We start from the raw sequence: 16,746 nt of genomic DNA on the forward strand, positions 1-16,746 counted from the left end.
AAATCTAGTGAGAATGTGAAAATTGTCCCCCTCTACCCACTCCAATAAATAATACTTTCGATTCCAAAACAATTTGTAAGTTAAGATTTTAAAAATGACGATTTCAGTTTTTACATTTTTTTCGTAATTTGACTGTTGATGCATGATTTTGAACCGCCTTGGCTAGCCGAGAAGAATGAAGTGTAGTACGATGAAATCTGAGCATTGTGTCAAAAGTAAATTATAAGTGTTTGAAATTTTGATCCTTGAGGTGTCCTTAAGCGTGCATCTAACGGGTGATTCTTACCCATGAACTTATGTCATTGTGCGAAATATCAATGTGAGGACAAAGTAGATGGTGTTGATGGTTGAAGCTGAAAATTAGGTGTTTTCCACAATACAAGGAGCATTGTTGTCAGGTGTACCTGGAAATCTATTTGACATAGAGCGCTCTACCTGATCTCAGATTGTATAGCACAAAAATACGCCTAGAGGGATTTTGAAATATAATCTAAATTGTAACAATCGGAAGATATTGTTGATTAAAAACTAAAATTCATCAGAATAGATTTTTTCTTCAAATTTTACTCATTTTTGAAAAATCATAACAAAGTACTCATTGGAGATAGAGAGTTCCGAGTGATCTCATTTTTTTCAGAATTATATTATCTGGGAGATATTTGGCAGAAATAGCTGAAAACTGGAAAATGAGCCGAAAATACGAGGTTTTTGGGTATCCTGTATCTAGCACAAGGATATCTTGCATGAAGAAATTGGTTCTGGACTTCTCTTATGTACCCAAATAATATATTAAAAAATCAGAACTACAATATAAATTGCAAGCACACCCCCTTTTTTATGTCTATATTGACTGGACTAATAGTATCATCCATAAAAACGTAGGGCGATAAACGATGTTTAAAAACATCGATGTTTACTGTTCGATGTTTTTCACTTATCGATGTTAGGATGAAAAAACATCGATGTTCAAAACATCGATGTTTTGTCTTTCGATACCCATCCCTACTATAGACCTTACGGGAATACAGCAATAGACTGGCTTCTCCACACATCTGTGTAATCACTTGTCAGCTGATTTTCACTCTAATATTGGCGTATGAAGGAGGCTCCTTTTTCCTTTTATATTATCCTTGAAATGCAAAATTTCCAAAAACCTTGTATATACGTCGACGTGCAATTAAAAAAGGAAAAAATCTTCCTTCATTTTCTATACTATAATAATTTACTAATTAAAAGATCCCGAGAACAAACCTAATAAATAACTTACAACTAAATTCAAACTACAACTAAGTAGCCTGTCAAATTTCATGAATAGTATATTTCGCACCTAGAGCAGAAAATGAGATTTTTCCGGCTCGAAATCGGTTTTCAAGTCCGAGGCCGTAGGCCGCATACTAGAAAAGATTGAGAGCCGGAAAAACATTTTTGCCCGTGGTGCGAACGATATTTTTCGCCACACTACAGGTATTGCTAACAAAATAAATAAAGAATACTCGTTATCGTACCTATCTCTTGATTTTAGTGGTAGAAGATTTGCAGTCAGGATTTCAGATTCTTTTAAAATTTCACTTGGAATATCACGGGCGTCGTCATCTTCAAGCATTTTTGAAAATTCGGAATGCGCTAATCAACAATGAATAATTGAATAAAAATGGTTGCGAAGCGAATGCTGAATTAGTTTGATTCGAAATTCGAACTGAAATAATGGCGACTTCTGATGAAGAAAGTTGACACTCGCCCGATCTAGCGGATGACTTATTAACTACGGACTTCCATGTTAGCGGCTGGAAAGAGTACTCTTTCCGGCCGGAAAGAAACCTGTTTTCTTATGTCAGACGAGAGTCGTCTGCAAACAAGGTCTTTCAGATATACGTAGGGACTGGAAAACACCTGCTTTCTGTACAGTGTGGCGAAAAATCTATTACCGCGTTTCGCCGTAATATAAACGTTTAAACATTAAGAGAAATGCCAAACCGTCGACTTGAATCTTAGACCTCACTTCGCTCGGTCAATAAATATAAAGAATATATAATTAATAAAGTAATATTATATAATATACAATATCATATAGTAATATGATTAATATTAGTAGTCACTAATACTATATATCGGCCTGTCTCTCAAGATCTTTCTTAATTGAGATTTTAATTGGTTGCCTTTCAGAAATTTGATGTGCTCTGGCAATTTATTGAAAAATATGACCCCTTTAATAAATGGATCATTCTCTGTTAGTTTCTTATTTGCCCTTATCCTGTGATAGAATTTAGAGTTTCTAGTGTTCTTGCTATGTATGTCACTTGAAGCAGTCAATTTATGTGAATTTTTGTGGATGAAGATTATGGTTTTATATATGAAGAGAGCATAAACTGTCTATATTTTATAGTTTTGAAATGAGGTTCTACAAGAGTCTCTATACCCTAGTCCGAAAATATATCTCAATATTCTTTTTTGAAAGAGAAAAAGTCTATTCATGTATTTATTGGCAGCTCCTCCCCATATCTCTATACCATAGGCTATATGAAAGTACACGATTTCATAATAAACCAGAAGAAGCCGATCTTCAGTTAATATTTGGATAGCCTTAATGTAGGAATTTATATTTATTTCATTTGTAATGTAATTGATATACTCTTCCCAGGTCAGTTTTTCATCAATGCGAATACCAAGAAAATTCACCTTTTTCCTTACTTCTAGTGGTTCATATATACGAGAGCAGTTTGCATGATCCAGTAAAAATTGCTTGCAAGAGAAATTGCTTGTTGATAGAACTTTATTCCAAAATAAACTTGCAAACTATATATTATGAATTTAGGTGGACTAGCCCAAATAATTCAAGTATTCAATGACATCTATTTGGCTATTCATTTACTCAAAAACTATATAATCATCTGAGATGTGTTTGCCTAGTCAAGTCTAGAACACAATTTTAAGCCCTACCGCAGTCCAGGGTTTAAAATCACACTGTTTCAAGTCTAGAACTCAATTTTAAACCCTACGGCAGTCCAGGGTTTAAAATCACACTGTTTCAAGTTCTAGAATTCAAGTCTAGAACTCAATTTTAAGCCCTACCGCAGTCCAGGTTTGAAATCACACTGTTTCAAGTTCTAGAATTCAAGTCTAGAACTCAATTTTAAACCCTACCGCAGTCCAGGGTTTAAAATCACACTGTTTCAAGTTCTAGAATTCAGTCTAGAACTCAATTTTAAGCCCTACCGCAGTCCAGGGTTTAAAATCACACTGTTTCAAGTTCTAGAATTCAAGTCTAGAACTCAATTTTAAACCCTACCGCACCCCAGGGTTTAAAATCACACTGTTTCAAGTTCTAGAATTCAAGTCTAGAACTCAATTTTAAGCCCTACCGCAGTCCAGGTTTGAAATCACACTGTTTCAGTTCTAGAATTCAAGTCTAGAACTCAATTTTAAACCTACCGCAGTCCAGGGTTTAAAATCACACTGTTTCAAGTTCTAGAATTCAAGTCTAGAACTCAATTTTAAGCCCTACCGCAGTCCAGGGTTTGAAATCACACTGTTTCAAGTTCTAGAATTCAAGTCTAGAACTCAATTTTAAACCCTACGGCAGTCCAGGGTTTAAAATCACACTGTTTCAAGTTCTAGAATTCAAGTCTAGAACTCAATTTTAAGCCCTACCGCAGTCCAGGGTTTGAAATCACACTGTTTCAAGTTCTAGAATTCAAGTCTAGAACTCAATTTTAAACCTACCGCAGTCCAGGGTTAAAATCACACTGTTTCAAGTTCTAGATTCAAGTCTAGAACTCAATTTCAAGCCCTACCGCAGTCCAGGGTTTAAAATCACACTGTTTCAAGTTCTAGAATTCAAGTCTAGAACTCAATTTTAAGCCCTACCGCAGTCCAGGGTTTAAAATCACACTGTTTCAAGTTCTAGAATTCAAGTCTAGAACTCAATTTTAAACCCTACCGCAGTCCAGGGTTTAAAATCACACTGTTTCAAGTTCTAGAATTCAAGTCTAGAACTCAATTTTAAACCCTACCTCAGTCCAGGGTTTAAAATCACACTGTTTCAAGTTCTGGTCTTATAAGCCAAAAAGCGAAATTATAAACTTCAGGGTCTATTCGAGTCCTCGACTACATTAAAGCCCTGACTCGGAATGCCAATTTTCTGATTCCATAGTTTGAAACCGGTTAAAGTCTAGAACTTAGCTAAGTCCCGTGCTCGGAAACCGGCCCATAATCTTGAAAAATTCTTTATAACATATTATATTATTGATAGTACAAAAGAGAACTATTTTATGCATATTAAAAATGTCATATTTCGAATTAATTAGTCAGGATAAATTTAAGTACCAGCTTGATTTCTCATTCAAGAATCTATTTTTATCCAAATCGAATAGGTAGTTTCAATTCATGAAAGGAACTGGATACATTGCATCAAATAAATGCTACTAAGTAAGATTAGAATAATGGATGAAATGAAAAACAAAACAAAAATATTATCAATTCCTCTGAAGACTGCACTCAGCAGATATTTGCAGCAGAGTGAATTTCTTTGTTTTACTGCGGATGATGCGCACATAGACTTCCTTGCTTGTGCATGGGTAATAGAATAAATCATAGCCACCTAGAATACAAGAATACGATATTGCAACGTTGCAGCGTAGGCCTAGAATCTAATACATGATACAAATACCAGCTGATCTTTTTCACCAATCATGTATTAGATTCTAGACCTACGCTGCGACGTTGCAATATCGTAGGCCGGGGCCTTGTATTAGAGGTGGCTATGAATAAGTGCATGAGTGATCGCCTACCAACAAGACACAACCAGACAGTGCTAGCAGACTGATGGGTGCGACGCCATAGTCACCACGACCTATCCGTCTCACATGAATGATCGCTACAGCAAAAAACTGTTTGCCTGTACTCAGACTAAAAACTAGTCTTCAATTTCAAGCCGAGCAAAATAGCCCCTACATCACCAGCAGCACTCATTTTTCAAGTAAACCAAACGACCTGGTGGAAGGATGGGAAGAACGCGAGATATATGCAAATAGAATAGAAATTTTTTAAAATCATAATTGTTCAAATGTCAAATAATGCCAAGAAAAAATTAAATATAAATTTATAATGAATTTAGTTTTTATTTACTCAATACCAGAGTAGAACCAGTCCTGTAACAAAAAACATAAAAATTTCAATAACTTACCTCCAAGAAGTGGAATGGTAACTTCAATGCTGAAGTTTTCAAGTCCAGAGACTAGCAGGGCATTGTCAAGAGGCTTTCCACAACTGTACAGTGCAACTAGCTGAGGAGGTAGGTTCTCCAAAGCCGCAACTCTGTCCTGTAGCCAAAATTCATGTGATAATCATTGAAATAATTAGGCTATTATGTAATTTTCACTAAACCCCACCAAAATGTTCTATCAAGTAGCCAACCTACTTATTATAATATTCCAGATCTGGATTATAGCATACATTTTATAGCATAAATATAATTGAAAATAAAAAATTCAACTAATAAAATAAAATGACATTGGATTGTCCACGGTAGACTACTGGGTATTGGAGATAAGTAAGAGATTAAAGCAATCAACCCATATCTCAGAAACAACAGTAAAACAGTAAACTTATTAAAACAGTAATACAACCCAGATCTCAGAAGCAACAATAAAACAGTAAACTTGCTTCGCAGCATCAATAATTTACATATTAGTAGATCATATAAATTCAGTTCATTAGACTAGACTGAGTTAATTTTTGCAGCAATATAAAAATAGTTATACTTTGGTTGCTCACGAGATTTTTTTCTGAAAAGGGGCACTGATTTTTCAGTGCTTCTCCTGAAAATTGGGGTAGTCCACTGAAAAATCTGGAGGAAAAGATTTGTGAGGGTATCAATTCAATTCTTAGGCCCGCCGCAAAGTAGACCCACGCTAATACATGATACAAATACCAGCTGATCTTTTTCACCAATCATGTATTAGATTCTAGACCTACGCTGCGACGTTGCAATATCGTAGGCCGGGGCCTTGTATTAGAGGTGGCTATGAATAAGTGCATGAGTGATCGCCTACCAACAAGACACAACCAGACAGTGCTAGCAGACTGATGGGTGCGACGCCATAGTCACCACGACCTATCCGTCTCACATGAATGATCGCTACAGCAAAAAACTGTTTGCCTGTACTCAGACTAAAAACTAGTCTTCAATTTCAAGCCGAGCAAAATAGCCCCTACATCACCAGCAGCACTCATTTTTCAAGTAAACCAAACGACCTGGTGGAAGGATGGGAAGAACGCGAGATATATGCAAATAGAATAGAAATTTTTTAAAATCATAATTGTTCAAATGTCAAATAATGCCAAGAAAAAATTAAATATAAATTTATAATGAATTTAGTTTTTATTTACTCAATACCAGAGTAGAACCAGTCCTGTAACAAAAAACATAAAAATTTCAATAACTTACCTCCAAGAAGTGGAATGGTAACTTCAATGCTGAAGTTTTCAAGTCCAGAGACTAGCAGGGCATTGTCAAGAGGCTTTCCACAACTGTACAGTGCAACTAGCTGAGGAGGTAGGTTCTCCAAAGCCGCAACTCTGTCCTGTAGCCAAAATTCATGTGATAATCATTGAAATAATTAGGCTATTATGTAATTTTCACTAAACCCCACCAAAATGTTCTATCAAGTAGCCAACCTACTTATTATAATATTCCAGATCTGGATTATAGCATACATTTTATAGCATAAATATAATTGAAAATAAAAAATTCAACTAATAAAATAAAATGACATTGGATTGTCCACGGTAGACTACTGGGTATTGGAGATAAGTAAGAGATTAAAGCAATCAACCCATATCTCAGAAACAACAGTAAAACAGTAAACTTATTAAAACAGTAATACAACCCAGATCTCAGAAGCAACAATAAAACAGTAAACTTGCTTCGCAGCATCAATAATTTACATATTAGTAGATCATATAAATTCAGTTCATTAGACTAGACTGAGTTAATTTTTGCAGCAATATAAAAATAGTTATACTTTGGTTGCTCACGAGATTTTTTTCTGAAAAGGGGCACTGATTTTTCAGTGCTTCTCCTGAAAATTGGGGTAGTCCACTGAAAAATCTGGAGGAAAAGATTTGTGAGGGTATCAATTCAATTCTTAGGCCCGCCGCAAAGTAGACCCACGCTAATCCACGAAAAGCAATCCACGCTGTGGGATGTTTTGTAAACCATTGCTATAGAATTATTCATAATCAAGCAGCTGACAAGTGGATTATTCATTGCATGTATTATTATCATTACACAAATGTCTGGAGAAGCATAGCAATGGTTTACAAAACATCCCACGGAGTGGGTTGCTTTTCGTGGATTAGCGTGGGTCTACTCTGCGGCGGGCCTTAATCAAACCATGACAAGATTGCGCTGGATAGATTGCTTATGATATTTATGATGGATAAGAAAAATAAAGCGAATTTAGTAGGTGCTATTGAATAAAGTTTTATTTTATATATAGTCAATACTATAGCTATCTAGTCTGGAGACTAATGAGCTATTTTTTTATACCCTAACATACTACTTGAAAATGTTAACAGCAAATATCTCATTAGATATTCTTACTGATTGTTTAATTAATATGTACATTTGTTGACTGTACTATAGAAGCTAGATTCAAAATAAAATGATGTTAATAAAGTGATGCTAATAAATTATCATTTCGAATTTAGAAATTCTCATGAGTGTTACCACCCTTAAATTATTAAAGGTAGAAATACTCATAGTTTAGGGAAAAGACCGTTTTTATGTAAAAGAACAAATCAATATAATCATTTTAGATTGGTTCTTTTCTAAGATGAGACTGAGATACAGGTAAAGGATTAATAATGCTGGACAGGTAAAGGGTAAGAAGCAGCTGAGATTTGATTGCGAGAAGCTGATGAGACACCAGAATACAGCAGAAAGTTATCAGCAAAAGCTAGAAGTCTGAATGAACATAGAAATATGGGAGATGTGACAGTAGATGAAATGAGGAGAGGCATCAGAGAAAGTGTGGTCAGGACTGTTCAGAAGACTATTGGATATAAGAAAAGAGAAGTCAGAAATGCATGGATAGATGAGGAATGCTTACAAGCTCTTGAAGACAGAATTCATGCAAGAATGAATAGCCTATGCTTAATAGGAAAACAACAAACCTGTTCCATGAAAAAATAACGTATGCCAGACAGCTCCGCGCAAGAAGAAAAGGGATTTTGAAAAAGTAAGTTGGAGGAGATAATGGCCTTTGCTAAGGCAAAAATGCGAGGAAAATGTATATGAGGATACGAGAAGGAAAGGCTGGATTCCAACCAAGAACAATTTCTGTATGGATAGGAATGGCAATCTTGTGGGAGGGGAAGAAAATGTCATTGAGAGATGGAGAGGATACCTCAGTGAGTTGCTCGGGGAAATTGTGGAAGAGGATGAGCTGCTAGATGAACCCAATCAAATGGGCCCACAGCCATTCATACAGCACCCCCCATTCACGAAGTTGAGGAGGCTATTAAAGCATTGAAGAAAGGCCCTAGGGGAAGATGCAATAACTGCAGAAACGATAAGAGCTGATGGCCCACCCCTTCTAAAAGCTTTGCACCCTTTACTTACAAAGATTTGGAAAGAAGAAGAAATGCCCGAAGACTGGCGAATGGCTGTGATCTGCCCTATCCATAAGAAAGGGAGCAAGATTGACTGCTCAAACTAGGTATCTCCCTATTAAGTGTTTCTTATAAGGCCCTAAATAAGATAAAAGCTGGAAGACTAAAACCTTACAAAGCTGGAAGACTAAAACCTTACATGGAAGAGATTATAGGAGACTATCAGTGGAATATCAGTGTAGACTATCAGTGTGGAATTAGACCAAATCGATCTTGTACAGATCATGTATTCACAATATGCACAGCACAATCTTAGAAAAATGTTATGAATATGATACGGACCTGCACCAATTCGACTATAAACAAGCATCTGATACTGTCAATAGGAATAGTCTCTTATCATCTGTTGGAATTTGTTATACCTTGTAAACTAGCAAGATTAGTGAGGATGACGCTGAAGGGTACAAGGTACCAAGTAAAAATACAAGCAAGTCTGTCCAATATTTTCATGGCATGTAATGAACTTAAGCAAGCTTAATAAACTTTGTCAGCCATGCTCTTTAACATAAGTTTGGAAAAGGTTATAGACGTGGTTTGACGGTCAACCCAAATGGAACAATCATGGATAGAACAATCCAATACATGGCATATGCAGATGACTTGGTTCTGATATCCAGGAACAAAATATCACTACAAGAAGGTTTTGACAAACTAGTTTTGAGAAGTTTAAATATCTTGGAGCTGTAATATCACACAAGAATGAAGTCGAAGTGGATATCAAGGCCAAACTTTCAGCAGGGAATAGATGCCACTATGCACTGAAAAAATTCCTCAAGTCCCAACTTATATAAAAAATAAAAGTGCAAATGTATGTATAACACTATAATTAGACCAGTCGTGCTATATGGAGCTGAAACCTGGGTACTAACTCAGAGAGCCGAGACCTTACTCATTGATTGTGTTCATGGGAGGTTGCGGTGCATGTACGACTTCGCGCAAGTGAGCAGTAACCAGAAATCACGTGACTGGTTCACCACTACTTGCTACCACCGAACGAATAACGAATTCTGGTTCACAGTTTTTGGCGCGCACTTTTGAAATTAATAGTTTACAGAGCGGTGTTAACAAAATAAAGGTTTCATCATTTATAATAATCATTCAAGTTATTATTCATTATTATCGAATCAATAATAATTTTCAATTTATGAATTCATATTTTTAAATTCTAAAGTCCAGACATTTTTGGATACATCCTAGCCTAGGAATAAATCAACAAACTATAGAAGTCCGACTAATAGATTGCTTCATATATACATCTTAGTATAGCAGAAAGGTCGATAAAACTAAAAAATAATAAACTTACCAGCCAATAATGAGTTTATTTCTTGTTTTTCAACTATGCTGTATCTAATTCCATCAAAGGAATACAATACTTCATATGCCTCATCCATTTTCTGCCTGTAGATCATGATTTGAATACAACTAACCTAACAGAACAGCAGACAACCAACGCTTTAACTCTCGACCAATAGGAACGCGTTGATCCCGGTTACCGGTTTGTGGAACATACTTTTTGAGCGGTGCAAGTGAGCATGCACCACTCCACTCTGTTCCAAGATGGCGACCGGTTACTGAACTGTCAAAAGCTCCCACCGAACGCATTCCATTGTCCTTGATCGAGGTCGTACATGTATCACAACCTCCCATGAACACAATCAATGTCTGGGAGAGAAAGAAACTCCGTAAAATTGAATAATACCTATCTGTAATGCTGGAGAATGAAGAATCCGCACCAATCAAAAGCTGCAAGAACTTTATAAAGTATAATTATAATTACCACAACACCACTCACAACACAACTGTAAGGTTAAAATCTTTATAATTCTCTAGACATTGTAGCTGAGATAAAGGTTGGTTAGGGAATGGAATGTAGAGCGGATGAGAGACTCTAGGAGTGCAAAGAAAGTCTACAGGATGAATCCAGGTGGATGGAGATTGAAAAAAAGACCAAGAATGCGATGGATTGATGACGTTGAGGCTGACCTGAGGCAGATAGGCATCAGAGGATGGAGAAGGAAAGCACAGGATTGAGATGAATGGAGAGGCATATTACGGGAGGCCAAGACCCTAAATGGGTTGTAGAGCCCAGCGTGGGGTCCCATCTGACCGAATCCCAAAAGGTCGAAGAGTATACTTTCCCATATAGTCGAATCTCATCTAGCCGATGAGATTCGATCAATTGCGACAAACTACAACATTTTTCTATCAAATGGGATTCGACTGTATGAGAATCGGTCAGATGGGAAAATCAAATTTTCGACCTTTTGCGACAGTTGAGATTTTCGGCCAAATGAGATTACTATTAAAACTTTTCGATCATTTGGGATTCGACCATTTGGGAAAGTTCAAGTTTTAGTGGCATGTCAAATGACCGATTCCCATTTGGCCGAAATTATTATTTTGTCGCAAAAGATCGAAAATTGAAGATTCCCAAATGGTAGAATTGAAACTTGTACTTTCCCAAATGGTCGAATCCCAAATGATCGAAAAGTTTTAATAGCAATCTCATTTGGCCGAAAATCTCAGCTGTCGCAAAAGGTCGAAAATTTGATTTTCCCATCTGACCGATTCTCAAAAAGTCGAATCCCATTTGATAGAAAAATGTAGCAGTTCGTCGTAAATGGTCGAATCCTATTAGGTAGAAGAGTTTTGTTTTCCCATACGGTCGAATCTCATCTAGCCGATGAGATTCGATCATTTGCGACAAACTAAAATATTTTTCTACCAAATGGGATTCGACTGTTTGAGAATCGGTCAGATGGGAAAATCAAATTTTCGACCTTTTGCGACAGTTGATATTTTCGGCCAAATGAGATTACTATTAAAACTTTTCGATCATTTGGGATTCGACCATTTGGGAAATTACAATTTTCAATTCTACCATTTGGGATTCTTCAATTTTCGATCTTTTGCGACAAAATAATAATTTCGGCCAAATGGGAATCGGTCATTTGGCATGCCACCGAGCCCAGGAGTGAGTAAGTAAGATGGGTTCTTGCAGTAACATTCATGAGGTTAATAGACCTACGTGATAAAAATCTGATTTCAAAAATAAATTAGCCTACTAAATATTTACCAAAATTTAATATAGGCCTATGTGGCCTTAATTGTAAAATATATGTGGCCATAATTGTATAGTAATAACATTATTTTGAATAAGGATTCCTACAATAAGCTTATACAGGACTTTCTAACATAAGTAAAATTATTTCAAAATGGTAAAACTCATGAGAAAAAAATTTGAAAATAACAGAAGACAGAATCTCTGTTGGAAACAGAAATAAATAACAACAAAGAAAGTAGGCTATAATGAAAATTAAAAAACAATATAGAAATTAGCACAATTATTAACCAAAAATAAAATCCAAAATAGGAATTTTCAAGGAGCCAATGAAGAAATTAGAACAGTTTTCAGGAATAATAAATAATGTTCCAACTTGTGTTGAAATAATAGATTTTCTTATTTTTACTTTATCTACAAACTAATTCTAATTGGAAGCTTTAAAGAATCCTAACTTATGTGTGTGTTTAGATTCCAGGGAACGGTCTATTAAGTCTATAATCTAGATGTCTAGAAGGAACAGCTGACTAGAGCATGTGCACAGAATGTAGTAAGTTAGGACAGGATGCACATTATAGAGGCAGTAGCTTGTTGGGAGAATGGAACGAACATGTGCATGTAGTGATCTAAAATTCCCGGGAATTTAAGATCGAGGAAATATTTCCAGGGAATTTAAGGGAAATATTTCCAAAAATCATAAATTCCCGGGAATTTATGGGAACTTTGAGAAATTTATTATTCCTTTCTTAAAAAATGAGCGAAAACGACGTTTTATGTTACACATGGTCTCAATCACCTGTTATACAACAGATTTATGTAAGAAATATAAGGATGAACTTAAAATTGTAGTAAGTTCAAAGAAAAAATCAATTGCACCACTATTATCATGCTACTTTCATGTCTTACAAGTTGAATAAGATTTTTTACTTACTAATAAATGCCTGTAAATCAGGTAAACAAAGTCAACAATGTATTGAGTGTAATTCAACTTTCATTGCATGGTTTTATTCGATTTCTCCGCACAAAAATAATTGACCCCCTAAATAAAGATTACAGTAGAATATAAATCCAAAAATTATAAATTATAAAATACAGCAAAATGGGCTAAACTAACACAAGGAGCATACTCGAGTTTAATTCAATATTAAAAAGAAAATAATTCCACAGCTCACAACTTTCCAAAAGTCATCGAGGCTCACTTAACTTGTATTAAGATTCTAGTCCAGGCAACAAATGCTTAAAAAGATATAAAGGGAAAGGTTTGGAACCCAATTTTTGACCTCGCAGTCCTTTTAAGGATAGTGAGGGGGTAAGCATATAAAAAGTCCTCACTCCTACCACACTCAACACTAAAACTGATAGAAAGCATAGAATGATGAAATAATACATTAAATTGAAGAGAATTGAATGCTTTACAACTCACTGTCTTTTAAGTACTCCCATAGTTCAGTCAATGAAAGATTATAGAGGGAAAATTTTTGAACACAATTTTTGACCCTGTAGCTCTTTTTTCAAGGATAGTAAGGGAGTAATCATATTAAAAGTCCTCACTCCTACCCCCTGTGTGAAAAATACATTTTTTTGATGAATTTATGTTGAGTAATAAGCCCTGAAAGTGCAAAAAGTCTTTTCATAGATTTTACTTTTAAAAGTGAATATCTCAAAAAATAAAGAAGATATCACAAAACTCTACTGTACAAAACTTGTAGGAAATTTATCTAGCTTCGTTTTTACTCAGCCATGTCGCTGAAATGCATTGTTTCCCAGTTACATGCGAGACAGCCAGAAATGAAAAAGCGCAACTTTTAAACTACCCTCATCACTCAAGCTCAAGATGTAGGGATGAGGACTTTTGATAAGTTCACCTTCCAACTAGTTCAAACAAAGTCAAATATTGTGTTCCAAACTCAATTTCCCTGACAATTGATCTATTGTTGTGAAACTGAAGATTTCACATTCAACACTATCGGCTGCAACAATCGTTGGGAGATGCGTAAAATAATGAGACCATATATGAAATTGGAGAGAATATAATGCTCTATAAGCCCATGATTAGCTTGGATTTTTTTAATGAATCGTTAAAAAGTTATAAGGACAAAAAAATGAAAAATCAGGACCGCGAGTCTTTTTCTTCAAAATGTGATACCTTAGAGCTCATACCTAGAAAACTATGAGAGATATGGAAAAATGTTGGAAATGAAACTTGTAGGATAATTTGTGAGCTTTAATATTATGATTGTGTTCGACAAAAATTTCCGAAAGGCGCATATTGTTCGAGATGCATGCAAAAAGCGAAATATGGCACTTTCAAACCACCCCCACCACCTTAGCACAGGGAGCAGGAGTGAGAACTTTTGATTTGTTTACCCCCTTACTACCTACCCGTAAAAGAACTACAGGGTCAAAAATAGTGTTCTTAAATTTTCCCTCAATAATCTTTCATTGACTGGACTAGCCTATACGAGTATTTAGAAGACAGTGAGTGAGTCAGCAAAAACAGGCTCAAAGAATGATGATTTATTAATTATATCAATGTAAAATATGAGTGGGATTGATCAATTTCAATCATTTTTAGAACAATTTTATAAATCCCCATGAGTTCCCATAAATTTCCAAAATTTCTTGGCCTCGGAAATATTGACAAATAAAAAGTTCCTTCCCACTGGGAATATTCCCGATCCACATCAATATGTACATGCAAAAGAATAGATAGGCTATGCAAATTGTTAGGAAGATCAAGGTCCAAAAATAAATGTAATTTAGCACTATTTATTTAAACAAAAATGTGTGAAAGCAAAAGATCGGTGATCCAAAAACGTTGTAAGACCAAATTTTATTTGTAGATCTGGCTCTGGTTGAAATGTCTCTACCGAGGGTTGCAGTTTTTTGGGTTAATTGTTCAAGTGACAAATTGACATAATATCATTAATATTGACAGCCAGTGACAAAGTTCAAAAGTGATTGTTTTGATTGAATAACAGTGACAACTTTTTTATAACGACCCGTAGGCGGAGATTTAAAGTCATATCAATTAGGAGTTTTAAGCGGCTGAAGTGTACGTCCAGTGCCAAAATACCTGTCATCAAATTTTTGGTTGGGATCGATTTAGTATGTTATTTTGAGCACAAAAATTAAACGGCGGTTACTATTGTTTTTAAAATAAACTAAGTTCAAAGTAGCACAATTTTACATGCATTTAACCTATAAGTAGTTAAGGTTGGGAAAAGCTTTAGGTTAGGAAAAGCTTTGGGTTAGTAAAACTTAGATTAGGAATATTATAATTTGATGATTTTGATAATCAAAATGGCTGCTACTTATAGGTTAAATGCATGTAGAATTGTGCTAAAAACTGTGTTAAACTGTGCTAAATTGTGTTAAAAACAATAGTGACCGCCGTTCAATTTTTGTGATTTTGTACTCAAAATAACATACTAAATCGATCCTAACCAAAAATTTGTGGTATATGTGTTTTTCTTTCTCTTTTATTTAAACAAAAAATTGAGTCGATATTTTCAAAAATAGCTGAGATACAAATGTGCCGTAATTAGTAACGTTAGCCAAATTTGATGACAGGTATGTTGGCACTAGACGTACACTTACACCGTTTTAAGCTTCTAATTATTATTAGTTGGAAAATCTAAAATATCTATCATTATATTTCTTATTTTAACAAGCTGAAGCATTAATTATCAAATAATTTTTTTTTCTAGTCATGATAACTAAATACTGTAGGTACCTTGATTTCGGAAACAGTTTCACTTCCTTCACAATCCACAACGTGATTGCTCTGACCACGGATGTTGAGCAGCATGTTCATGAAATTCTGAAAAATAAATAGTTTTTGTATATTATATAAATTGGCCCACCATAAATTACATTGATCGCTTATATTAGATGAGATATTAGCTTTCATGAAAAAAATAAGAAATAAGTAGCATTGTTTAGCCTAGTCTAAGCGGCTAGACCAGACTGACAGCAAGTTGATAATTACTTCAGATAGTTAATTACAAAGTACCTTAAAAGAGATAGAAACAATATTATTTTCAATAACCAAGATATTCTAAACAGAGTATATTTGTTAAAAATAAAAAAATACACAAGATAAATGGATAAACAGTATTTCAACATGTGGCATGATAGGTTAGAATAGCATATAATTAACATTAATGATAGTTATTATGACAAATTGACAATTAATCTACACCAAAAAGAATAAACAATCAAAATATAGATTTAGTTTTTTATACAAATGAATTTGAAACAAACCTCAAGCCTTAGAGAATATAAATCACACGATTCTATTTCTTTTCCAAACTCCAAAGGAAGCGGAAACGAACACTGCAATGGTAGAAAGCTGAAGAATGTTCATAGAAGATAAAGCTTTAAAGAGTGCTCGCTCATACAATGTTCATTCTACAAAATTATCTTCTCCAATACATAAATACTAAGTCTATCCTTGAGAAAAAATATTAAAAACAAAGTAATTTCTAAATCAACTTCCAAATAGATTTTTATTGTTTGATCCACTTTAATTGAAGTATCTATTTTTACTCAACTTCTAGATGGCTGTGGGACAGCTGTTGCATTGCTTTTTGTCTTGCTTTCTGCAGTGTTTGTTTATTTTTTTAATTAATATGATTATCTGTGTCTGTCTGGAGCTTTCTTTGGCCAGTGTATTTACGTAATACTCTGTAACTTTTTCCAATAATAATGTTTGATTAGTCATCGTTTGTGTCATGTGCAATTTTTTAAAATGTAACTGTATCAAATCTCACGTTTCATTCAATCAGTATCAAGTGCTGAAGGCTAGATCAATTGATTAATTTTTTCCAGTCTTACTTTTCATATACTTCAATTCATAACCTACAAATAATATTGCAATAAGGTAAGTTTTTAAGCAGTTTTACTTCTCCTGAAAGGCTACTATATCTCTTTATTTCAAAAATCCACAAGTATTTTGTAATAAACAATGTTACAATGTTAACAATGTTACTAAATCGATCCCAACCAAA

General features: G+C 34.7%; 1 protein-coding gene across 1 annotated transcript in view; it reads right to left on the reverse strand.

The window, feature by feature from the left end:
• LOC111053235 overlaps positions 1-16,337 on the reverse strand; it is a 28,558-nt gene extending 12,221 nt beyond the window's left edge. Inside the window, exons 1-3 of the mRNA XM_039432571.1 lie at positions 16,001-16,337; positions 15,471-15,557; positions 6,446-6,581 (exon numbers count right to left, since the gene is read on the reverse strand). Coding sequence (XP_039288505.1) covers positions 6,446-6,581; positions 15,471-15,551 — 217 coding nt within the window. The 5' untranslated portion in view covers positions 15,552-15,557; positions 16,001-16,337. The remainder of the gene's footprint in view (positions 1-6,445; positions 6,582-15,470; positions 15,558-16,000) is intronic.
• Between the last annotated feature and the right edge of the window lie 409 nt (positions 16,338-16,746).

This window comes from Nilaparvata lugens, chromosome 7, assembly GCF_014356525.2.
Source record: "Nilaparvata lugens isolate BPH chromosome 7, ASM1435652v1, whole genome shotgun sequence".
Classification (NCBI taxonomy): domain Eukaryota; kingdom Metazoa; phylum Arthropoda; class Insecta; order Hemiptera; family Delphacidae; genus Nilaparvata; species Nilaparvata lugens.